This window comes from Argentina silus, assembly GCF_951799395.1.
Source record: "Argentina silus genome assembly, chromosome: X".
Lineage (NCBI taxonomy): Eukaryota > Metazoa > Chordata > Actinopteri > Argentiniformes > Argentinidae > Argentina > Argentina silus.
This window is the reverse complement of record NC_139653.1, coordinates 10,552,256-10,578,419: the sequence shown is the minus strand read 5'-3', so window position 1 is coordinate 10,578,419 and position 26,164 is coordinate 10,552,256. Positions and strand designations below refer to the sequence as shown.

The window sequence follows — 26,164 nt, the reverse complement described above, 5'->3', positions numbered from 1 at the left end:
CTGTAGTAAACCTCCCAAATAGGTGGAAGGCAGTAATAATCAGATGCCTTACCACTTGTGGAATAAGGAAATAACAGGGATCAGCCAAAACCCATCTGTGAAAATAATCAAGCTCCAAGACAGGTGGTTATACTTTTACATAACAGGAAAAGACTAAACATAGTCATAACATCAGCAAAATAATTCCAGACTCTAAAATGGACGTTTCTGAATTTATACAAACTAGGATACGCTCTAAGAACACTAACACTGTTTGTGTTGTTAGCTCATATAACCCCCTTATTCCTTGAAAGATGCTGCATAGCACAATGTCAGGCCACACAAGACTCATACCCCATCACTTCTGTTGTCTCATTTACTCCAAATCTGAAGACAGTCACAGTCCCCAACACCAACCTGCACCATCTGACTAGAATCAGTCAGTTAAGCTTTACAGAAATTCAGAATACTGAGAATGTTCCACCATTACCAAACAGAAAATGAAGGTACTGGACTCATCCCAACAGGAAAAAAGATATACATGCATGATTTGAGTCAAAAAGCCATCATCTCCTATATTTTCTCCTTTAATTCTGTCTGAGAAAAAGGTTAGACCAGCAATAATATCAAATTAAACTTATCCTAAAGTAAACAAAGGCTTATGTAAGGTGTAAGTACACTTTAACAAATAAATAACAACAATGATAATGCAAAACAATTAAAAGGAATCACCAGAGGAGAGTAAACTTTACAATGTTAAAGGACAGTATATTGCTCTTTATTTCACTGAGGGACCGATTTCCTTCCACACATTCAAACACATACATGATCATTACTGGCTCAACCATTCACAGCCCTGCAATTCTACACTGACATGGAAAAAAACACTTCTGTTATTACTGCTTAGAGTCACACATAATGTATGAATCATGTGTCCCGGCCCACCCAACCAGCCCACCCACCCACCACTTTGATTAGGAAGCAGAGTAGCTTCACTCTGTAAAACATAAATAACACTTACCATCTCTCCTTAATGATGCGAGAGGTTAAAATAACCCTTTGGTCATTTTGCAGGTATTGTATCCAATAAGCGTTTAAATATACCAGCTTGTTCCTTTCTCCAATAATAAAGTCAAGGAAGGGAGTTAAACGACAACTAATAAAAACTTTAACAACGTGAACTATTCTCTTTGGAACAGAAGGCTCTTTCACAAAATGAGCATTGCAGGAAGAACAGTGCACCATTTGGTTGGTGATTAAGTACTGTAGATCATTCTCTCTTTATGAAGACGGTGAGAGGCAGACAAATTCAAATAATTTGAATGAAGCCCAAGTGTTCATGTTGGAAGGTACAGGAAACTTCATTTGCACCTATCCAGGGTAGGAGCAGGTTCCATGTTACTCCATCTTTGACATTTCATATTTTGTGGTCATGATTTCCTGGGAAAAGAATAAATCACAATATAATATAGATATTGCTTCACTAAGAAATAATGTGTACTTAAACATCATAGCACACTAGCCATTAACCCTATATTCCGCCATTGACAACATTTAGCCAATTGAAACCTATTATGCAAAATATTTAATTCATACCTCATCCGAGTCAAGAAGGACAGGCAGGGCTCTACAATGATGGACAGGAGAAAAAATAAAGAGGGACAAAATATAATGAGTCTTAAAAGATGGGTTATTAGCCTGATATACAGATTATGTCTGTGATTTGATCAAACACTGTTTCTTGGATTGAGTAAATGTGATGTGATGCTTACACATCTGTAAGAGAGGTAGGAATATTCTCCTCCACCCACTTCAAGTCTTCATCCTGGACGGGGAGAGAAAGAGAATAGTGATAACTCAATGCTGCCACCTGTTGAGACTAAAATCAGTTCTGACATGAAAGAAAAATGTGCATTCTTTCTGTTAGGTGTTCAAATGGATCAAAGGTTAAGATGCCAGTGCAATCATTTGAGTCACCAGGTGTCATGTGCAATGACTAAGTGAAGGTGGACCATTATCGACTATACTGACAGCAGAGATACTGACCGGGTTACTGACCGCTGCTGAAGGCTTGGCTGTGCCATTTGTCTCACTCTTAGACACTCTTAGTTTTATACCATCAGCTGTGTAGAGATGAGGAGGTAGAGGTAGAGGTAGAGGTAGAGGTAGAGGTAGGGAGAGAGGTAGAGGTAGAGGTAGAGGTAGAGGTAGAGGTAGAGATGAGGAGGTAGAGGTAGGGAGAGAGGGAGGAGAGAAAAGATAGACCAATGTTAAAAAAAAATACATTACTGCTTCAATTAGTATAAACAGGTGGAACTCTCATTCTAAGAAAATAATATAAAAATAACAATAATAATAATAATACTACAATAATTGTCCCCCACCGATTAAATTGGAGAGGGGACTATGATTCTGTCTCTGTCTGTTCGTATGTGACACACTTTTTCTCTGACACCACTGGGACAATTTTGATGAAACTTGGGTTTCGTCAGAGATCCTTTAGGAGTTTCAAGGTGACATCGATTCATCATTAAACATGTCATAATAGGGTGCAATGTAGAGAGCTAGGAGCATAGCCTAATGCAGTCGGCAGATATCCTTATGAAATTCGGGAATAATACTGAGAAATCAACACAAAGCTGTAAGAAGCAAGACTGAAATTGATCAAATAAGCACTACAGGTGGCCTGGGGTGGTCTAGCACCATGGTCTACAGTGCACACATATGTCCATATTGGCATGGGTTCAAATCTGGCCCATGCCCTGCTGACATACCCTCTATGTACTACAGGTTCCGGTGACATTTTGGTCTGGCTACAAATGCAGCTGTAGGAGTGTAGCCTTTTTTTTGTTTACAAACAGGTTTTTTTATGATCATCCTTAGCTGGCCTACTTTTCTTTTATGAGGAACTATTATTTGAAAGACAGATTATTCATGAGGAATTCAACTGAATGAACTAAATAGGATATAAGAGACAAAAATATATTATGTGAATTTTGACAAATCACCTACTTCGTTCCTGTTGATTTTATTCGCTATACATCCTCTTAAAGTAGATTAAGAGTGATTGTTATAACATGACTTGCTTCATTCATAGGCTTCATTCCATCAGTCTCCATTTATAGAGAGCGATCATTCGTGGGGGACAACATGTTTACAGTAGCCTACACATGTTATTATATAATTATAATAATAATAATTTTTATTATTATTATTAAGTCTACTACTGTGCTGTACCCAAATTTGATGACACCAGGAACTCCTCAATCTCCTCATCATCAGAGTCATCCATTAACGGAGTAAAAGCATACCTAAGGAGACCAAAGCAAGACAGTGTGTTACCCAAAGCACCACAACATTTAGAGACAGAAAAGCTCAATCTCTCCATGGATGTTGTTCAAAATTCCAACAGAATCGCCACGTCAACTCTCACCTTTGATTGTTTACTGAAGGTCTCCATAAAAACATGATAACAAGTAGTATGATGGAGAACAGGAACCTCCAGAAGGCATCATCTACCCACAGTTCCATCCAATCCTGTACATATAGAATGACAAAACCAACTTGGTTATGATGACTCAATGTTGATTCAAAAAGCTACAGAAAAGCCAAACGTGTGATATCCAGTTCTCTGGTTACAGATTTTCAATTATCTAATTCAAGGTCTCAAAAATAAAAAGATACAAATGTATACTCACAGACTGACAGTCCGCTAGCCTGAATTTTTTTGTTGTCCACACCATAAAAACGATGGAAGCTGAAAATAAAATAAACTGTATCTGTTCTTTTACAATGATTACTAGAAGATCTTCATTTAATCAAGAGATTAGACAGTATCTCACTTACCTATGATGGCAAAGATTAGAGTATTTGTGAAGTGCCTGTACAGTGACAACTTGACAGGGTTTCTCCTCAGCTTCAGTGTTTTTATGGTTTGTGCCAGGCTGACAAATATGTTAGAGGCAGTCAAGGAAATAACTAACTGACTTCATTCAAGAAAAACCTTGTAGATGTTTGTTATCAGGGAACAAATCTGGGATAGCATGCAATGTCTGATGATTGGCCTTCAGGAGCACCTGTAAAAGGTGTTGTATTAGCATGCAAACACTGCTGGGATTGAACCCCTGTTGAAGAGGAAGTGAATGACAGAGAAGCCCCAAGCAGAAACAGGCACACCAAAGGATATCCACCAGCACAAAGAGGAGTCAAGCAGAGCCAGGGGAATGTTGGCCAGCAGGGCCAGGTCAGAGTCTTTCGCCTGAGAGGGAGAGGGAGATGGTGAGATTCAGAGATTAGGGGTGGGGAACAACAGGATCGATGTGAGGACAGAGTGGGAGAGAAAGAAGAGAATACTTCACCAGAGTAAACATGGAAGAACCAAGAGAGCCAAAACTGAACAATATCATTATGACCAATTACTGAATATCAAAATGAATACAAGGAGTTCATTTGTTATTCTGTAATCCTATATCACTAGGTGCATTAAAGGGACACTTAGGTTAGGGTGAGAGTTTGGTGACGTCCATCAAAAGGATATGAACCAGATGGTGAAGGAATCAAGCACGGCTAGAACAATCACTGTAATGAGGGCAGGGCTGTTGTCCCGACCCTTTGTGGACAAATATGTAACAACTGAGTCATGCTTAATGGAAAACATGCACAATTGGAGCTGAAATAAATTCCTTCATCTTCACAAAAAGGAGAAAAATAAACAGCCCACTAAAGTGAAGTACCGGTTGACTATCATTAATCGATGCACCAAACGCAATGTTATGTAACACTATGATAATGTACTTGTGACACACATTGTGAAAAAGGAGAGATAAGAATGCTCCTTACCCCAGTAATCCTCAGAACACCTTCAATAGCAGCAAAGGCAAAGTATACGACTCCTAGCCCCACCACTCTGTGCATGACTGTCCCCAATCGTGGCCTGGCAGATAGTGCACACACACCACATTTTTCCTTATCTTGATCAATCAAAGCCTTTTACTTGGGACTCCTTCAGAAGCATTTTTTCTTCTTTTGGCTCTACACTCCAAAGGTTTGGATTTGATATCAAACAATAACTATAAAGGTTAAAGTAGAGATTCTCAGCTTTTATTTGCGTACACATTTTCAACAGTTTTTATGCAGGGTTTCCAAAAACAATGAGATTTATGAAATGTCCAAATTAAGCACTCATGTTTAGTATTTGGTCTACAATCCTTTGCCTGAAGTCTGCGACCCATTGAGCCCACCAAACGCTGGGTATCTTCTCTGGTGATGCTCTGCCAGACCTGTACTGCAGCCATCTTCAGTTGTTGTTTTGAGGTCTTTTTGCCGAAAAATGTATCAGGAAATTAAATGCATGTTCAATTGGATTTAAATCTCAAGATTGACGTGGCCAGTCAAGACCTTTCCACTTTCTGGCCCTGAAAAACTCCCTAGTTGCTATGGCAGTATGTTTTGGGTCATTGTCATTACTGTATGATGAAGCGCAATCCAATGAATTTAGAGCCATTTGCTTGCACTCGAGCAGACAAGATGTTTCTGTACACTTCAGAATGCATTCTGCATCAATTAAGACAAACAGCTATACATGACCAAACTTAACATCCCCTGCACCATGTTTCACAAACGAGGTGGTATGCTGTAAATCTTGAGCAGATCCACTCTGATACATAATATTCATCTTATCTGTCCACAATAAGTTTTTCCAGACCTCCAGGCTTTTTAGGTACTTTTCAGCAAACTGTAACCTGACCATCCTTTTTGAGGATAACTAGTGGTTTGTACCTTGCAATGAACCGTGTAGTTTGGCTGGCGAAATATTCTGCGGATGATAGTCTCAGGTGTGAATGTGCCAAGAGTGTTCCTGATCTGTGGGACAGTTGTTTTGGAGTTTTTCTTAATTATGGTGATTATTTGGTCATCTACTGTGGAAGTCTTCCATGGCCTACCAGCCCATTTGTGATTGCTGAAATCACCAGTGCTTTTTTTCTTTTTAATGATGTTCCAAACTGTTGACTTTGGCAAGGGTTAGTGTCAGATTTTTCTGCCTAATAATGGCTTCCTTGTCTTTCATTGACACCTCTTTGGTCCTCATGTTGACAGACACCAATAGCAAACTCCAAAGGCAAATGCAAAACCTTGAATCAATATTAGACATTGAGAGTTTTCTTATGCCTGCACAAATAATGTGACAGAATACACCTGACATACCAGAAACACCTGTCACCAGCCAATTGTACCCTAAAATAAAAAAAGGACTATGCATAAAAAGTGTTTTCTGAATGGTGAAACCAATATGTACACAATCAAATAAAAGCTGGGAATCTCTACTTTAACCTTATAGTAATTGTTTGATTTAAAATCCAAACCTTTGGAGTGTAGAGCCAAAAGAAGAGAACATGCTTCACTGTCCCATTATGCAGGGCACTGTACATCTATCAGATTACGGCCAATAAAAAGTGCATATTTTTTGTGAACATGCTTAACGAATGTGTGGATGTCAGCTTATTATTATTAATTGTTTTACTTACTTAACTATCCCATAGCCAAGGCTTACAATGATGACAAGTAATCGAGCCAGGGTTCTCTTTAGGGCAGAAATTAGCTCAGCAAAGATCAGCAGGCCAGGAGCTAAAAACAGCAACCAGAAAAACAACATTGGAATGCATGATATCTCACAAGGCAGACAGGAACTCTTGCTCTTCTTACATCCAGACAAGACTATTACAATGCACTAATATCAAATGGTCTCCAGAATTTGGTGCGCGGTCACTCACAGGCTGCTCCCATCGCATTGGTGTTCTCATACTCAGCGCAGAACACAGCCTTCTCCACCATGCCCAGGAAGATGACTCCCGCGATCCAGAACTGGATCCTGAGCAAATCCTTCCAGTTACAGGCTGACCAGATGAACCAGAGCAGCGCATACAGGATATACACTATGCACATCACCATGTAGAACTGAGAAAGGGAGATAAATGGTAATCCATCAGATGAACACCAACACAGTGACTCTACAAGCCCACATTATATTGTGTTGTTGTGATAATCAGACTAAGATATGATTCATGATGATTCCAAACGAAAAAACAAAATCAAGAATGACTTGAGTGCCTTCACGCCGAGATAGTGTTACAAGGCCATCTGTACTGAATAACAGGTCCACATAACCATTACAAAGTACCATCCTGGTGGTAAGAAACCTAATCTAGGGATAGCAGAGAGTCAAGTGGGAATGATGTGTCAATATCTGACAACAGGGCTGAAGGTTACTTTGTGTAGTGGAATTAAACAGGTATGTGTCTTTGTAAACTGGAGTGGATGACACTGATGATACTACTAATACTCACAATCATGAGTGGCCATTCCGTAATAGAGATGAAGCCATGTGTTCCTCTCATTATAACATTTACTGAAAAAGAAACTTCCATTAGGGATCCTTAAAGCACATAATGAAGGTTATAATACACATGCAGCAATATAACCAATCATAATGATGGCCATTGTCCTTAAATCATAGTTTTCTGCTATTGGAAAAAACCATAAAAACTATTGGAGTGAACTGTGGTTCATGAGCCCACCTGTTAAATTCCAGTTGGACTGTTGTTTGTTTGACTTGATTACCACCACCAGCAGATAGGGTCCATCCCTCCACGTTGTGGCAATGACATCATCTTTCATCGTAACACTATGGTTCTTAAGACTGCTGCTGCTTCTGTCAAACTCATCGGTCGTCCATCTGGTGTAATTGTCATCCTGAAAATGAAAGAAACATACTGTATGTTTTAAAAAGATCACTCACAGAACATATTGTAGCAATAATGGGAACCAAGCAAAGTGACGTAAGTCATCAAAGTCAAGCATAATTACGGCCCCATGCAGCTCACCGGTGCCGCACCCTCCACAGGGGGATCAACTCGGCGTGGTTCGGCTTTCGTTTTCTGAAAAAAAGACAGTTGTACAGTAAGTTGTCAAATGCAAGTCAGGTTGCCAAGCAAATTATTCTCATGAATGACATATTCAACCCATAGGCCTATGCTCTTACATTTAGCATTGGAAAGAAGCGCAGGTCACTGTTGCAAGTCAAAGGCTGGTGCTTATGCTCAATGCACTCCCCTTGTCCAAGAGGGTTGGGATCCAGCCTCTCTCCTCGACTCAGAGATGTCCTCTCATACATTTCCTAGGAATGACGAGTCATTATTAAAAAGTAACTCCACCAGTGCATACTGTACTTCACATAGGGCTGTAACATATGTAACTAACAAGGGAAGTACAAACAAATAAGCCAATAGACCACTACTGACTAGTTACTGTACTTTACTTACCTCAATGTTATTGAACTCATTATGACAGGGGTAGTATTTCAAGTACCATTGAATGGTAAATGTCACCTCTTCTGGACAGTAAAAGGACAAAACTAAAAGATAAAAACAATCTCTCACAATGCTATTTGTTGCCATGTGCCAAATATGTGCTAAGAAAAGACACAGCAACGTTGAATAGTAACCATGAGAAGAGCACCAATTAATATTTCTTTGCATAAACATTACCTAAACCAATTGACAATGCAATGATTAGTTATTAGGCCTACTCCTACCTTTCATTTTGATGTCAGTGTCTCTATACATGGATTTTCTCAAAAGCAAAGGTGTTGAAATCTGTAAAGAGAGGAAAAAAAACAATGTTTATATTGGTAATGATGTAACTGAGTGGCAGTGTTGTGTAGACTGTATATCAGTACTGTAATAAAGCACAGACACTGGTCACTATTATATGAGTCATTGGTGGGCATCTCATCTTACTCTGCAACAGGATATGGAGAAGTACAAAACCTCAGTGGAAAACTGGAACTTTAATTAAATTATTAATGTAGTTCTCCTTGAGTCAAGAGATACACTAGATACCATGCTAGGCAGCTAGCTACAGCAAGAAGCTAAGATTATATGAACAAACTGCCACTGGCTAAATGCAGGCTCTTCTAAATGCAGTGCACTTCTTCATTGTTGGACATGCTCGCAATGGCTAGCCAAAGTAATGTTTGAATTAATCTGGCAATTCATCAAGATTGGAGCAAAGACTGAGGATTGTGTGAGACTTTTCTTTTCTCCAAATGGTGTCATAAAATGTCAATAATAATAATAAAAAGTTCAAATGTCCCCTAACATCTTACCTGCTGGTCAAAATAAGAGCATCGTCCCCTTAGTTTCCCCATTGCCTGCTAGCTAGATAGCTGTGAAAAGATTATCCCTAAATTACCAGCTAGCTAGCCAACGAGCTAGGCTTCTCTCTGCACAAATATTTTGCTACTAGCACAATGTCATGGACAGATGGATAGATAAAATAAGGACATTCCATGACTGTTGCATGTTACATTTTAGACAGTTACACGTCCCTTGATGCTACCAAATTAAAGCCTGAGTGTAGCGGGCTAGCCAGTATAGTCATATATCATATGAATAGCACTGTTGTTAGCAGCTGGCTACATGGGTCTCCGTCCCTGCCTCTTCATAAATTGATCTTGGATCTCTAAAATACTCACATTAACAACTGTTATACTCCACTTTCCCGTCTCTGGAGCTGCCATGATCCCACTATTTACATTTGTGAGTAAAATCCCTGTAAGAAGTATGAGCCAAGGTTTCACTGTGCAGTAACACGTCCTCATCCCTATAGAGACAGCCATGTTTATGGAGAACAAGCTGTTTCGTGGCTACATGGCAAACTCACCTGAGTGGAAGTAACGTCATACACCTGCGCGTCATTGAGAGCCAGAATGGAATACTTTCCGCAGTGTTTTCTATTCAACTTCTCACCATACTTCCCATTTTGTAAAGCATCTTTGATGCCCTCTGAGTGGTTATTTGGTTCAGGGGAATGGCTCATTTTCTGAATAAGATCAAGGATGGCACACCATGAGTTTGCAATTGTTTATTGCACCATGAAAAATCATGTAAATCACATTTGTTTAACAATGAGGTCAATATTCAATTTTCAATGTTTTTTTTTTTTTCTTTTAATCTATTTGGAACTATAAACTATAAACTATTAAACCTTGTTAACATTCAGAGGACCATAGAAATGTAGGGTCAACTTTGGTGGAGTACCTCATACATATGTCAACTTTATATGCACATTTCCATTTAAAAAATACTTTGATATAAAGGTCATATCCATTTAAAAAATACTTCGCTGTAAAGGACTTTTCAAATAAACACTACATTTTAATGCAAAAGTGAAATCGGCAACAGATTGTAATGGGAGTGCAATACTGACTTACAACAGTGGTTGGCCGAAAGTACACTTTGTTCACAGTTTTCAATATGCTAATGCTGAACTTCATTCTTGAGCAAAGCTTACTTCATTGGAAAATATATGAGATGTGCATCTCTTATAGTTTACACACATAAACATGGATAGCTACAGTAGTGGTAACCATATCCATTTGAGGTAAAATAGGCACTGGAATACTGGTCACAATTATTTCAATGAACAACATAGAGAATAGGATATAGACAAGCAAATAACACTGTTACACACAAGACAATACTGCTCTGAACAGCAGGTGCTTATGATCCAAAGCACTGTACATATTTGAGTCAGTTAGCAAGGTGGTGACACCTAGGAAATCAACAGCACTTGTCCTCAACAGAACTTGGTGCTGAAAGGTATTCTGGACCTCAGATGAACCATGGGAGAGCTTTTCATTTCAAGTTCTAATCCCTGGGTTTTCCCCTAGCATTTAGAGTAACAGCGTTGTGTCACTTGAGTGTTGTTCCATCCCAGTGACATCAGTAACCGTGTGACCATTGGCTCCAAAGCCATCACTCAATAGTGGTGTGTCCATGGCTGCTGTGGATCTTAAGGCGGCACCCTCAGAGGAGATGACCACAACATAACGATCATCGTCATCCTTCATGCTCTCGTGGATGTCTGCTGTAACCAGCGGGTTGTCTGGTGTCTGGTGGCTGCAGGAGGGGGAGGAGCTAAAAAGGGGATGGTCCATGTGGGTCTCTGCCTCAGGGTCCTCCTCAGGGAAGCTGGTGTTGATGTAGATTATGTCCTCCCTGCTGGAGGCCTCTGGGAGCCTCTCTGTGAGCTTCTCTAGCATCTCTCGCACTAGGGGGAAGTAGGGGCGGTCTAGCGGATCAGCCCTCCAGCAGCTGTACATGATCTCATACCTGGATAGTTGACGATAAGCCTTGTAAACTTGTATTCAGACATTACATTTGCTTTATGTTGAGTTTATTAGTAAACCCTCTGTGACTGACGGAAGATGACATATGTTTGCACACCATTCTGTTTAAACTTTATTTCCTGATCATAGCATTATGTCCACCACCCACCCACCCCTCCAAACCCAAACATCTAGACAGAGGACACACACTCACAGCTCATCCAGACAGTCTGTTGGCTGTTTCAGCCTGTGCCCCTCCAGAAGGTAATCATAAATCTCCTGGTTCTGGATGCCAGGGTATGGTGTCATCCCTCGCGTTGCTATCTCCCACATGGTTACACCAAACGCCCACTGCAAGACACATGGGTTAAGCTACAGAAGCTGCCACTATGGTAGTATTTCATGTATCACATTTACAATTGCCAATTGGATGAGACAAGCTGTACGGGGACGTAGGAAGGTGCTGCCTAAAATGTTGTGAGAAAATGTTGCATATCATCTGTTTAACAAGCAATTCTGGTGACTTTTGATTGGAGAATAACGTAGTGGTTAGTGTGAGTGAAAAGCATGAAATATCAGGTCTCAGGTAAATGATACAAGGCCTACAGCTGACTTACTCCGAGTCCACCCGCCCGAACCCAATAAACAGCTCTGATCACGAGAGCATTGCATATTTGTCAGTATGTCAATCCCAACTCATCCAAATCTTTGCTAGTGAGAGAGAACAACATAATGCGAGATGGAGTAAGGTGAACACCTCGCATTTCGGCTATTCGTCTCGATTCCGACAATAATAGAAGATGTGTGTCGTCGCCCCGCCCCCCGCCCCCCCCTCTTTATGTACTCAGTGAAAATGTCACCTATCACCTGTTAAACATGCAATTCTCGTGAGTTTTGACAGGAGAATAACATAGTGGTTAGTGCGAGTGAAAAGCGTAGAATCGAACAGCAGTTACACAATTTAACGCACATAGACTTCAACATACTGTCACATACACCATCACAAGGACACGAGATCTGAATAAAAAAAAGAATAAAAAATCCCCCCGGTGGAGTCTCATCCCCAACACCCCCCCTTCCTACTTGCCTGCGACTGTACGCATTTATCAGAAAATAAACTAGTGTTACTAGAATAACGGCACTTTCTCTTTCTCTCTGACACATTAACATGCATTCCCGCAATAAAAAAAGTGAAGTGATGGAAATGACACTAGCAGATGGAGGTTTGAATTACTTACCACATCACTCTTTATGGTGAAGACTCGGTCTGCCAGACTCTCTACTGCAATCCATTTCACAGGCATTTTGGCTATTCTGCCCTGTCTATAGTAATCCCCACTATAGATCTTCTTAGATAAGCCAAAGTCTGCCACACACACGGTCATGTCATCACGCAACCTGTAGGACCAGGACATTTTTTTTTAGCAAAACACAGGATGAACATTTGCAAATCCTCAATGAATAACCACATGTCAGGATCAATGCTTATACATAAACAAATCTGTATGTACAGTGTGTTCTGTCTGTATGTACAGTATGTTTAGCTATGTATTTCTACATGTGTATGTTAGTTGATGTTGAACCCTAACCCAACCCTAACCCTAACCCAAGTTGATGAAACTTGGGTTAGGGTTAGCATGTAACACCAAGAAAAACTTTTAGCAACCATTTGTTGCATGGCAATAAAGGTTTCTTATTCTGATCTTTACCAATACTTGAACTATTTTCTCCAAACTACGCATTTTATTCATCCGCCATGGCGGTGGGCACAAGCATAGGCTGTGCGCAGCCTCTCAAGTCAACAGAGCATGCTTACCGCCCAGCTTTGGACGGTCTATTTCCCTGTTTTTGAGCAGAGCGAGATACACTACATAGCCAAAAATATGTGGACACCCCTTCTAATTAGTGGGTTTGGCTGTTTCAGCCACACCTATTGCTAACAGGTGCATAAAAGCAAGCATACAGCCATGCAATCTCCATAGACAAACATTGGTAGTAGAATGGGTTGTACTGAAGAGCTCAGTGACTTTCAACGTGGCACTGTCATAGGATGGCACCTTTCCAACAAGTCAGTTCTGGAGTGATGAATCACGCTTCACTATCTGGCAGTCTGATGGACGAATCTGGGTTTAGAGGATGCCAGGAACGCCGACTGCGAGCCAGGCCTTCTCGCCCAACATCAGTGCCGACCTCACTAATGCTCTTGTGGCTGAATGGGAGCGAATCCCCGCAGCTATGTTCCAAATCTAGTGGAAAGCCTTCCCAGAAGAGTGGAGGCTGTTATAGCAGCAAAGGAGGGACCAACTCCATATTAATGCCCATAGTTTTGGAATGAGATGTTCAACAAGCACATATGGGTGTAATGTTCGGGTGTCCACATACTTTTGGCCATGTAGTGTAGTTGTTGTACTTCAAACTGCAAGACATACAAATTGTATCGATGAATTCATCTGACTCTCGGTAGGTAGAACAAATGAATTGCCAAAATGTTGAACTATCCCTTTATGCCCCCCTCTCACCAAGATATCTGATTGCAGCTGCCAGCCTACATGAATCATTAAAATTGTGATTAGTACATGCTTCACATTGTAACAAAGGTCAGGGGGAAAACCTACATGCAGTTGCGCGCAGCCAAGTCACGGTGCAGAAAGTTTCGACCACTGAGGTACTCCATACCCATGGCAATATCAATCATGAACTTCAGGAGTGTCTGAGTGGGCAGGAACTGAGAGAAGACACAATTATCATTCATTATTACAAGGTTTGCGTTTGACTACCACTCAATCAAAAAACAAATGCTGCTTCACAAAGTCCCTGCATCACAAAGCATCCGCACATGGAGGCTTGCCAGACAGCTAGCAGATAGCTCACCAGTGGACTGTCCCCGAGGCGTGAGCGCAACAGGAAGCTGTGGAGGTCTCCATATCTCATGAATGGCAGGATGACCATGGGCTTGGGAAAGTGCCCAGAGCCTATCTCCAAACACACACCTGATAGGAGATGGTCAGCACAGACACATTTACAGATCCAGTATCCAAAGCAAGATCCTGAAGCCACTATGGTAGATACAAGTAGTAACTCTAGACTAAGCTCACTTAAAAGCTGCAATTTACTTGAAAAATTACATGGAACTGATGCTATAAGCACCAGGGTAATCTATTGCATCAGACCTACCCAATAGCCTGATGACATTAGGGTGGTGGAAATCCTTCATGCAGGCAGCCTCATTCAGGAACTCCTCTATCTCCCTCTGGGAGAAGTTATCCACTGTGACAAAGAGTTACAGGAAATGTTATCTTCCTTTTACATCAATGAATACAGACAGCATGTATCTTTTATCAACTATCTAGGATACTACATAGAGAGGCTAATGGAGAAAAATCCTTCTGACATGAATGAGTGGACATCTTTAGATAATAACCATATAAAAGTAAATCAATAGATTATCAAACTTACGTTTCATGGTCTTCACTGCCACTTTCTCAGATGTTCCATCCAGTTTTTTTAAATGTCCCTCCACCACTGAGCCAAACTCACCTGGTCAACAATTGTTAGATTAGTTAAAAGAAATGGGCACATTTAAGAAACTTTTTCATCACAGAATACCATCTATAATGTAAATAGGTTAACTGTTTCATGCAACATTGTGGAATGGTTGTGCCCTCACCCTCTCCAAGAATTTTCCCAATGGAGAGCAAGTTCCTCATGATCATCACATCCTGAAGTTTAGCTTGGAGCTCGCCACTGACGCCAAGATTACCAACTGGGGAGGAAAATCAAGAGGAGAACATTGAGTACATGATGTTAGATTAGATTAGATTAGATTAGATTAGATTAGATTTGATTAGATTCAACTTTATTGTCATTGTGCAGAGTACAGAGACAACGAAATGCAGTTAGCATCTAACCAAAAGTGCAAAAAAGCAGAAAAGTGCAGTGTGAACAATATATACAGGTAGTGCAGTATATGAGCAGTATAAGTAGTGCAGTATAAGTATAAGTATAAGTAGTGCAGTGTAGCAGTATATGTATTAGCAGTAACATTATAAGCAGAATAAATAGAATGCAGTATGAACAATATAAGCAGCATATGAGCTGTATAGGCAGTGCAGTATAAGCAGTATATATGTATTAACAGTAACATTAAAGCAAAGTAAAAGTGCAGTATAAGCAGTATATATGTATTAACAGTAACATTAAAGCAAAGTAAATAAACAGAATGTTAGAGAAAAATGGGTGAACGTCGATTTTGACCGTCAATATACAGTATATTAAGGAACATACGTGTAATTTCAATGGCTGATCGATTGTAAGACCTCTGCGGCCTATATTGGACAATGGGCTGTAGTTTGTCTCCACTTCCAAACATCTGCCTACAGAGGGAGACAGTGAGAAACCAAATAAATGAAATACCTCTCCCCATTCAGTGTGAGTCAATAACATCAATAAGAGCTTCAAATATTATTTTTTAGGTTAACCCAAAAATGTATCTTGAGCAGGAAGCTTTATGAGTCAATGCTTTCCTGTCTCTAGAGACAGATATTGTTTGCCAGTTTGAGAAGCAGCCTGTGACGCACTCTTATTGGTATCCTGAATGGCAAGACTGAGTCAGAGTTTTCTTAATGAATTCCAGAACACAGACAGCTGCACACTCTTCAGCAATAAGCTGAGCAGAGCTTTGGCCTCAGGTGGAGAGGTAAGAGGAAGCCAGGCTGCTTTATTGACAAAGCCCCGGATGCACTGAGTAACTTTACTCCTCCTGCAACGAGCAATACAGGCTTCCAGGAAGGAAGGGGGAGGAAGGCACACTGAGCTACACCGTTTCCACTGACCAACTTTGTAAGCAAGATACTCAGCGAATTACTATTATAGTGGGCAGCAACAGCAACAGGTCAAAGTTGATTCAAGGGCAGTGATGAGATTTGTAAGGCAAACTTACCCAAAGCGTGTGTCTAGAATTCTGCTGCGCATACATATAGCCACCCAGAGGACAAGCAATAGTAGACAGAAGCCACACACCACACCCAGTACAATGTAGACAGAGTCAGACCCTCTAACATCTGGACTGGAGGACGGGGAAAGGGACCAATCTGGGGAAGAGTGGGCAAACATGTGAACAAGATGCAAACATGATCAATATTGATCAAACACTTGACGATGGTAGACAATAGAAGGAAATAGTAATATACAGTAGAAAACACTGATAGAAGAACCAATCTGACTGCAAGTGTCTCAGTTTAGGAGTGTAATTAAAATCAAGGGAGTACTCAAGCTGAGACTATGATAACAAGGAAATTAATGAGTCTAAAAATTATATATGTCAGATGGTACCTATTTGTAGGACACTAACTCCATTATGTTGCAATATAATCCAGCATTAAAAACGCAATGTTGGATACCATAGCATTATGATTGGGACAATGACGCAATGGCCTTTCATAACTGATGAGTATTGAGTTGCGTTAGGGTTAGGGTAACTGTTGCAAGTATGAGTGACGGGAAATAAATACAGATGGCTACTCACTGTTCTCTGGCACAAACAGCAAGACTTGTGGACTGGGCATCCCACTCCCTGCCTGTGTGCAGGCCGCCACCTGAACACTGTATGTGATGTTGAAGTCCTGCAGCACCACATAGGCTGCATTGGTGTAGCTGTGAATCTGAAGAATACACAATATTAGAGAGGTCAGTTAAAGATGGATACGTTGAGGGGAGACCTATACTGCTCTGTCTGGAATAGGCTGTGTGTAGATTATAGTGTTTCTGGTCCCAATACCAGTGGAAGGTAAACATCATTTGTGATATAAGTAATTGCTGAGCCTGTATGGACATTCCCAGTTCTGTTAATACTGGAGGTTGAGAGCATGGTTTCACACTTGAGGCTCCACTTTAGAGCAGAGCACAAATAAAGGAGCAGAGCACTAATAAAAAGGAAGAGGACAGACATTGTGGACTGACTGGTGTGCAGACAGAGATGAGATGGGATCATGTGACTGGTGTGCAGACAGAGGTGAGATGGGATCATGTGACTGGTGAAGCCCTTCATTGCACAACGCTCCATGTCAACATCTAGGGTTCCTCTCACCATATGCTGACAATGTGACTTGCTGCACAGAAGACACAGACCCATGATGTTCTCTCTCACTGACACCATTTCAAACCAAAAACATTATCTAGACTGATGTACGCAATCACAAAAAGAGGACAAATGGCACTTTCCTGTCTTCCAAAAAAATACGCAAATGCAAAATGTTCTACTCAGGTTGTAGAAAAAAGTTAAAAAAAAAAAAAAAAAAAAAAAAGTCTTTTAATAAAATGTGGCAGTTGACGGCAGTAATAGCTCAAACTGATAGTAGAAGGTAAACAAAGTACATTCAAGTATTAATGACATGTACCTCAAATCTCATCTCACTGTAAACAAAAGCTTGTAAGGTGTTTCTGGAAATGACTCTCTTGGAAACAGCTGTTTGACTTCAGTTTGACTGATGGGTGGAACAGCTGACCCTAGGATACCAGAACTGGGCATTACACACACTTCCAGTTACTGCTGCTGTTGTTGTTATGCCTTTGTGTATGATGTAGAAGTTTGACTCGACAGTGCACATGCATAGTTATTATATATCCATTGTTGTATTCATTTTCCATTCATTCAATGATGACTCAGGGACTCATGCTGGATAGAGAAAAAACACAACAATGTTTCACACCGTCAGCTTCCTGTAACTATGACAAAGCCAGGAAGGACAGGAAACACACCATTGTACTAGACAGCACTAGAGTGTAGTCATACAACTATGCCTGCTACACAAACCCTCTTGGGTAATATTTATCAGTTATCTAATAATACCAGTCACCATATACATATCAAGTCATCGATATAGTCTGAATTTAATGTATGAGATGAGTACAGTAGATCTACCTAAATATGCACAACATTCTAGACAATGACGCTGGGGTCTGAGAACGTGTGCACCATGGGACTCACCATGCCATCAAATGGTAAAAGATTCACAAAAAGATCCACAAAAAGCTTGAACATTTAGATGTCTAGACGTCAAACTAGGGAGAAACTCCATTCCATAGGTTGAGAACTTTTGTGGCCTAGGTTTATCAAAAGTGTTGTTGTCCAACCGTCTGTTGAGAATGGACAGGCAATACAGAACAGTTTGAAACACTGTACAGTACAGGTACAGGACTGGCCATGAACTCTCTTTCAGTATAACAATACCAGCGAGACTCTGACCAAACAATACCCAGAAAAGGCGTTACTTTCAGTATATCCAAAAAAGACTTTCCCTGCATTGCTACACACAGGAGATGTTTACTCAAGGGAGGAGTGGAAAATGTTTGTTCATAACAGAATGTAGAAGTTGAAGTCGTTTTGGAGAAAGGAAAAGGGTCAAAAGCAGGATCTACCACAAGCCATCTGACCATCTCAGTTCTCCAAACTGTTTCTCAATAATGACACAGTATGAAACTGAAATGATTAATGTCATCTACCATTCTGTCATTGTTCTAGACATATCTGAATACATTCTAAAAATGTTTGTGGTAGTGAGAGTATGTTCCAGGAGTTCACCTTGTTCACCTGCATCCCATGCTTCACGATAACATCATAGCCACGTAGGATCCCGTTGATTTTGTCTGGGAGTGGAGTCCTCCATCGGATCACCAGCATAGACTCATTCAGCTGAACAGTGACATTCTGGGGATAAACTGACGGCACTGAAACATCACAGGAAGGGGAAAGAGAGGGGCAGAGGGTCACATACACTACATGCCTCAAATATGTAATCTCTGATACTACTCTATAGTGATACTATTCCCCTGAAATGTAGTGTTGTATACAGTTCCAACTAGACAATCACCATAGAAATTAAATCATGGTGAAAATCTAATTCATCAAGGAAAAAGACTGAGGCCAGGTTCGGGTCAGCCATTTTTCCACAGCATTGGAATGTTTCTGGCAAGATCTGTTCACAAAAATATCCCCTACAGTGGCTTTAGAGAGGAAATCAGAAGCCGCCCCACCCAGTAAGAAGTACTGCATGCTTTCTCCATGAGAACACTCTTGCTTCCTATGTGGCCTCTCAGGAAGACTCAGAGACATTCTGAATGTGACGCACGTTTCATAAGGGAACCCCCTGTCAAGTTAGAGTCAGGTAGTAATTGAGTTCACAAAGCTAACTTTCATTATCATGCTTATAGTGGAGCCCATTCCTATTGTTTCCTTGACCATTGCATGTCTGCCATCAGATGATGAGGTAATATCATAAGTTTATTTCCAAACATAGGAAAATGCACAAAAAAAAAGTTTAAATCTGATAAATCACAATATCTGCTGGGCTGAGGAAGCAAGAACACAGTACAGAGGTGCTTATAAAAAGGTATACCCCCTAAATACAATGCAATCAGCAGACTGGCCCATGCAGTCAGTATACCCACCTCCCTCAGTCGTGTTGCTCTGGACCCAGGTACTGACAGGGGAGGGGCCCACCTCGTTGCTGCAGGACACGCTCATATTGTACCAGGTCATGGCCTGCAGCCCACTGACATTACATTGGTATGGTGGGACTGTGGCATTGATGAACCTAGTGATTGTGACCTCTCCTTTTCTCCGGCTTACTTCTTTTACCTTGAATAGAGTACATAAAGTATAGGATTGAAGTTTTATCACAACTATACAGATATTTCTAACCCCATTGGTTTACATTGGTACATTGGTTTAAAACTAATATTCTCCTCAGGTCAAGGAGCAACACTTTATGTACTGACATACATTCAGTAAATAGTGTACAGTATTCAACTGGATTCTTTTTCTTCTTCATACTCTGTAAAGAAGTGAGAAGCTTACCCTGATGTGGCAGATGGTGACTGGGGAGTAGCCGTTGTGTCCAGGAGTCCAGCTCAGAACTAGTTTATTGGATTCCCTTTCAGTCACAGTGACCTCTGAGACAGGAGCTGGACATACTACAAACAGCATACAAATCATCAACACAAATATTGAGGTGTATAGATTTAGTTTTCAGTGTGTAAATGTGGGCTTTAACTTGTCAGTTCTGCTTGACTGTTCAGTTTGTGTAAGGGCACTTTGGAGTCCACATCACCTTTAATGTTAATGTTTGCTTCCCTGGAGGTGGTGACACCCCTCTGGTTGTTAGCCTCGCAGCTGAATCGGGTGTGCTTATCCACACCTACAGATGAGGTATGACACAGAGGAATGCCTTCATTATACAGAGGAATATAATCAAATATTAACATATTCAAAGGCTTACAGTACATAGCACTAAATGGCACTACAAATAGTTTATGGTCCTGATAACATTCAGGCTTCTGCCACACAAACAAGACAGAGCATTTCTCTGTCACATGACAAAAGATTTGAAAAATACCGTTCTCATTTCACTTCCTCCCACCTTAAACCATGAAAGTGAATGCCACTATTAATAGTTAGATAAAATAACAAAATACAGGCCTACATGTAGTGGGTAAAGTGCTAGGTAAGTCATCCTGAAAAGAGAAAAAATGCACTGTGCCAGTTAGGTTATGTTTTTCAGTGCTGAGTAATTAGACATAATAGGTGTTTCAAGTAGTTCCAGTAGTGCACTTAGCAGCAATACCAGCAAACTAAACTTAGCGCATTTCCACTTTGCACCAGCATCAGTCTCAATGCCTGGGTTCTTTTCCCTGCCACACAGTACCAGTCTTTAAACAGTTCTAGCGCTGTCCTGCTTGCGTAGGACTGAGATGTCAGCTGCATAATGTCCCTTTTGTGTTCTTTTTTTCACTGTCCATGCTCGGAAACCTTTCCACAATGCACTTCTTACTCAGCCCATGAAAGCTGACTGGAAACAGCTTGGGTTGCTTTGTTTACGTTCCTCTGAATATCTAATGAGTCTGCCTCATGCTGGAAGAGGGTGATAGGGTAAGAAGCCCCTCCACTTCTCACAGGTCAAACATTGACATTTCAAATGAGTGTTTGTGCAAATGAATGTTGGATATATTGGTAACGTGTTCATTGACCAATTTTTAAAATAAATGTTAGCTGTCAATTGATCTCTCTCATATTCACTGAATCTATACAGTAACTTTGGATAACATTCCCTTTTATGTTTAAGGTCCAATAAAGCCTTAAGTAAATACAACACTACTATGTTAAAGGTTCACTGTTGTTTTAAAAGTGAGATAGTAAGTAAATACTTCCAGCAGGAATGAAGCTGTTCAAACAAGTAAACAAACCTCCCATTCCAAGCAGAAGGGCAAAATAGACACGTACTCTGCATAAAAGATTGCATGCAGCCAGCAGGCCAGTAGGACACTGGTTTTGTAGAGCAAGCTCTTTCTGCCTCAGCCTAACCAAAGCTCTACATCAGGAAACGGCAACATACAGTAGCAAATTTAGTAAACCACACCATCGCACCCTTATGAAGTCTAAATAGAAGAGATGGCTCTCAGAGGCTGTCTCAACTCACAGGAGGCAGTAAAAAAAAGATCAGCCACTTGCCTTGTCCACTTTCACTTCAGTTTTAGCCTAACTTTTTCAGTTAAAAACAAAGCATAAGAATGGGAAAGAAACCTAGTGACCATTCCAAGGCGAACAATGTTGAGAATGGTTTGAGAATTCCAGTAAATAAGTGAGTGGGCAGGAGCAAGGCAAATGTCTGATCTGTTACGCGCCCTGGAAGTCTCACATTGTGGTTGAAGCAGCCTGTAATTATCAGGTTTGGGAGTGTGCCATCTTACTAGGCTTTCTCAGATGGACATGTTATTGTTCCTTTTTATATCAATGCATCACATTTAGTCTCAACCTCTTTTTTTAGATTTTGAACTACACCTTTCCCTCTTTTAGCACACTGTTACATATTTGTTCAGTCTGTCCTTTGTGTACTTTGCTGAGAGATTGTGTCCCTGAGGCTGAAACTGTGTTGTGCCTCTGGGGCTTGTGCCAGCTTCTAAAACTTATGTAACTGGGAGACATCAGTGAGCTGGAGTTCAATGCACACGACCCTGGTCAATGTTTGTGGGAAAGGCTACCCATTCCCAGAACCACAGTTGAACAGGTCCCATGCTTAATCAGAATGGTGTCTCCTCTTCGATAAAACAAATATTTAAAGAATGGATTTAGGAAGATCAAAAAACAACAATGGCAAAATATGACCTCCACTTAAAAAAAATACAAATGCCTTGCTAATGTTATAAATAGTTCCTGTTAACCAGATGGGCCATGACCAACAGGGCTCGTGAGGTGAGTAAATGCATAAAGAGAGGGTCAAGCTGCAGTAATTCAGCATTGTGGGGATCTGGGTGAAAGCAAGCCATGCCAATCTGCAAACAGCCAGACCCCTTTTCCAGCCCCTCCCTGCAGAGTAGTGGGCCGTCCTGTGAATGAAGCCTTTGTCCCAGGAGCCAGCCCCTGAACTGTCTCCCTGTGCACCCCCCCTCCCCTCACTACCCGAGCCCCCAGATCACGCTGGGCAAAAGCACAGCTCTGGACCTTTAACACTCCACCTCCCAGCAGCCTCACAGCTCACAACAACTCACCACTCTGACTGCTCCATTAAATGGGATTTAACTATAATGTTTAGCTAAATGGTGCTAAATAAATAAAATGAAAGATTATATAAATGAAATGAGATGATATTGTGTTTCCACCAACAAATGTAGAGTAAAGTTTGACAATAAGAGAAAAACAAATTTCCAAAAGGAAGCATTTAACTTTACTTAACTAGTTATAAAGAAATGTAATATACAAAAGGTGCACAACACATGTATTGCTGTTATCATTTATTAAAAGTCCCATATGTAGGTGTACCAACCACAAACCAACACCGTGGTCCATCTCAGCCTTGGAAAACAACACACTGTATCTCCAACCACAAAATCCCTCTCCTCACTTATATTGAGCTTCGTTTGTATCAGATTCTTCCCCCCTCTGAAGCAAACTGAAAGGACAGTTTTGCCAGTGACCAACATGGTCATCTCAGTATACAGCCCACATAGTAGTATTGTAAAGCTTTGACTAGGTCTGATAGTGGATAGTGGTTAGCTATTCAGCACAGTCCCAGGGGCCCACAGTAGTAGTGGATGATTAATCCCTCTGTTGTGTGGTAAGCAGGACAGAGGCTGCAGACACCACAGTATTGAAACCTCCAACACATTGTTGTAAGCTGAGTAAAACAGCTCTGCATTTCAACACTTATCAAACAGCCCAACGTCCTTTACAGTAACAACTCTGTTGTTATTCAGTACATTCAGTAACTAGTCTGCCAGTACATTCAGTAACTAAATTACTAACTACTTATACATGGGAGGTAAAATAATACAAAATCAATTAATTTAACAAATTAAAAATATGAACAAGAACAGTACAGAATTAACCTTTTCCTTAATTAATGCCAGACAACAAACTCAAAGAACAGCACAGCAGGGAATTACACTTTTTTTTTTTTTCCTGTTAAGAGGGTTTTTAAGGCATCAACATGGAGTAATAGAACAATGCATCTCTGTCTGAAACCCAACATGAGGTATTGAGATGACACAGTGCAATATTTGATTTGATGTGGTGTGTGTGTGTGTGTGTGTGTGTGTGTGTGTGTGTGTGTGTGTGTGTGTGTGTAATAATGTAAGTTGTAAATCAGGCTATGAATAGCGTCTCACCTGATACAGTGTAGTTGCTGGGGGAGGTATGGAGGGTCCCATCAGAATCTCCATCACGTAGCCAGCGGATCGTGACAGGGTTTGGAGGACCCACGGCCTCACAGGACAGGTTAAAGGGGGTGTTTTGCGTGACATTTACATCATCTGGATGTCTGATGAACGTTGGCAAACCTACACACACACACAGAATGTCAGAGCCCAGGGATGGACAGAGTAGTCATCAAGTGACGCTTTTACATGATGTTGGGACTGACCTTCCACCTGGATAGTGATAGGCTGAGACTCGATCACTATGTTACTGACACTCAGTCTGCAGTGGTACTTGCCAGCATCTGCACGCTGCACTCGAGTAATGCTGAAACACAAGTGGGGGAAACTTGTTTTCTGGAAAACTACTCTGTAGCTCCAGTGACATGTCATCTCAATAGAAAAGCATGTTTATGTGCTGCAAAATACACTTTTAAACATGCTGTTATGCTTTTAGACATGCTGTTATGCTTTTAGACATGCTTTGTTATGCCATGAGTTTCTTCCCCAGCTCACACCCCTGTTACCTGACTGTGGAGAGCACGGTCATAACGTCATGAGTGACTGTCTGCAGCTCGTTGATCACCACCTGCAGGTTCTCTGCCAGCTCCATGTCGTTTTTCAACCACAGTATGATCAAGTCTAGCTGGGCATCAGGAACGTCAATGGAGCAGTTGAACTTGGCCTCATGTCCCTCTGACAGCTGTAACAAGCCAACAGTGGGCTTGAAGTGGAGCTGTTCGATGACATTTGGGCTCAGGTGCACCTTTGGGGCATGGGCAGGGATAATGAGGGTCTCAGGGGACGAAGTGGGTTGGGGTGACCTGCCCTGCCGCCCAGTATGAGGTAAATGTCCAGAGCTTGCAGCATAGAGACTCCCATAATGCACAGCTGTTAACATGGAGGGAGTGGAATCATATCTAAAGTCAATATTGAAATACATTTCTTACAAAACCAAAAGATAACAAATGCATCACAAGCATTTAATGAAGCCACAAGGGGAAGTATCAGCAAGCAAAACTAACATTTGATCGCCCTGCAAAACAGTTAAGCCTTTTGCCATACGCACAAAAGACAAGAGATGAGAAGATCATCTCTGAAGATAATTTCTGTGTCTCACATCAATTCAGAGATGTGTTTTATGCCCTCCATGGAATAGATCAGCCAATTAATATTCTAGTGGCCTTCTTTATGAAACCACAAGAAAAGCAACAGTGACCAGCTTTGATTCTGACACAGAGGAAATTCCAGCAATTTTCACTGCAAATAATCTGTTATCAGAGGAAGTGCATACACTGCCTGGAAGCAATGATCCACCATGCTAGGCCAAAAGCCAATGCAGTTCCCTCCTCTCTCTCCCTACATCAATCCTACTGTATTCACACATGCGAATAACAAGAATTTATTCAATCACAGTCACCCTACAATAGATTCCTGTAAATAACTAGGTGTCTGTAGTGTTTCTTAAAATGTAGTTAGTAGTTAATCATCTAGGCTTAATCATCATTGTATCTATACTTCGTCCTATGACTTACTTACTATACTTTGTCCTATGAATTACTTACTTACTTTCTAAAATAAAAAATAATCAAATCTGTTCTTTAATGCTGCTATCAGTAATGACAAATGCTGAGTGATGTGAAATGTGTAACAAAAGTATTGAACCTCTTCATCTCAGAATCATGTCTGCTTCATAAACGTAAACATAAACGTTCAAAACTTTGCGGCAATTAACAGCAGCAAGAACAGACCTTTAGAATTTGCTATACTTCAGAAGTGTGAGCAATTAGGCTATGCCATAGGGAAGTACACTTTTAAATACCAGGGAATCTTTAATTAGTGCCACATAGATTAGCTCTAGCCCGACAAGCTAGATAGGGTACATTGTCGACAAATAATGAAATATATATGAACAAATAATTGCAATGAATAAATCCCTCTGCTAATACATTATGCAATCAATTAATGTAACCTATTATGTAACTTAAGTGTCAGCGGAAAATATTAACAATAAAACAATAACTTAGTCCATTGGTAAAACAGCCTGAAAAAACTTACCACTGGTCACATTCCCAAAAATGATGATTGCAACACTCGTTGAAGAGAGGAAAATTGTCAATAGATTGAATGCTGACGACTTTTTTGCCATAGTAAAAAAAAAAAGTACAGGTGCAAGTACAGGTTCTATCTCACCACTCCTCCACTAAATCTTCTGAAAGAAAGATATTTTCTCACTTTGACAGACACATTTTAATCCCTCGGAGACGTTACCATCAAGAATAGGCCTACACAACATCATAGTTGAACAACAACGATCGGATTCTTTTGCCAAAA

The 26,164-nt window shown here is 40.7% G+C and overlaps 2 protein-coding genes across 2 annotated transcripts; both read right to left on the bottom strand.

Annotated features, from left to right (window-relative positions):
* Positions 1 to 949: 949 nt before the first annotated feature.
* On the bottom strand, positions 950 to 9,645 carry tmem87b (transmembrane protein 87B). Its single transcript, XM_083695948.1, has 19 exons — positions 9,512 to 9,645; positions 8,570 to 8,630; positions 8,298 to 8,389; positions 8,018 to 8,152; positions 7,860 to 7,913; positions 7,554 to 7,728; positions 7,323 to 7,384; positions 6,750 to 6,933; positions 6,504 to 6,603; positions 4,819 to 4,912; positions 4,518 to 4,588; positions 3,826 to 3,935; positions 3,678 to 3,736; positions 3,413 to 3,516; positions 3,217 to 3,290; positions 2,026 to 2,102; positions 1,752 to 1,804; positions 1,576 to 1,606; positions 950 to 1,419 (listed from the first exon to the last, which is right to left on the bottom strand). The coding sequence occupies exons 1-19, from the start codon at positions 9,635 to 9,637 to the stop codon at positions 1,378 to 1,380; spliced, it is 1,704 nt and encodes a 567-aa protein (XP_083552074.1). The 5' UTR covers positions 9,638 to 9,645; the 3' UTR covers positions 950 to 1,377.
* Positions 9,646 to 9,918: 273 nt separating this feature from the next.
* Positions 9,919 to 24,471, bottom strand: mertka (c-mer proto-oncogene tyrosine kinase a). The gene is made up of 18 exons (XM_083695165.1): positions 24,358 to 24,471; positions 24,058 to 24,158; positions 23,804 to 23,974; positions 20,254 to 20,340; positions 20,001 to 20,116; positions 19,592 to 19,781; positions 18,726 to 18,871; positions 16,671 to 16,806; positions 16,086 to 16,236; positions 15,431 to 15,519; positions 14,814 to 14,909; positions 14,603 to 14,683; positions 14,321 to 14,413; positions 14,018 to 14,136; positions 13,762 to 13,871; positions 12,385 to 12,544; positions 11,361 to 11,497; positions 9,919 to 11,150 (listed from the first exon to the last, which is right to left on the bottom strand). The coding sequence occupies exons 1-18, from the start codon at positions 24,441 to 24,443 to the stop codon at positions 10,712 to 10,714; spliced, it is 2,508 nt and encodes an 835-aa protein (XP_083551291.1). The 5' UTR covers positions 24,444 to 24,471; the 3' UTR covers positions 9,919 to 10,711.
* Between the last annotated feature and the right edge of the window lie 1,693 nt (positions 24,472 to 26,164).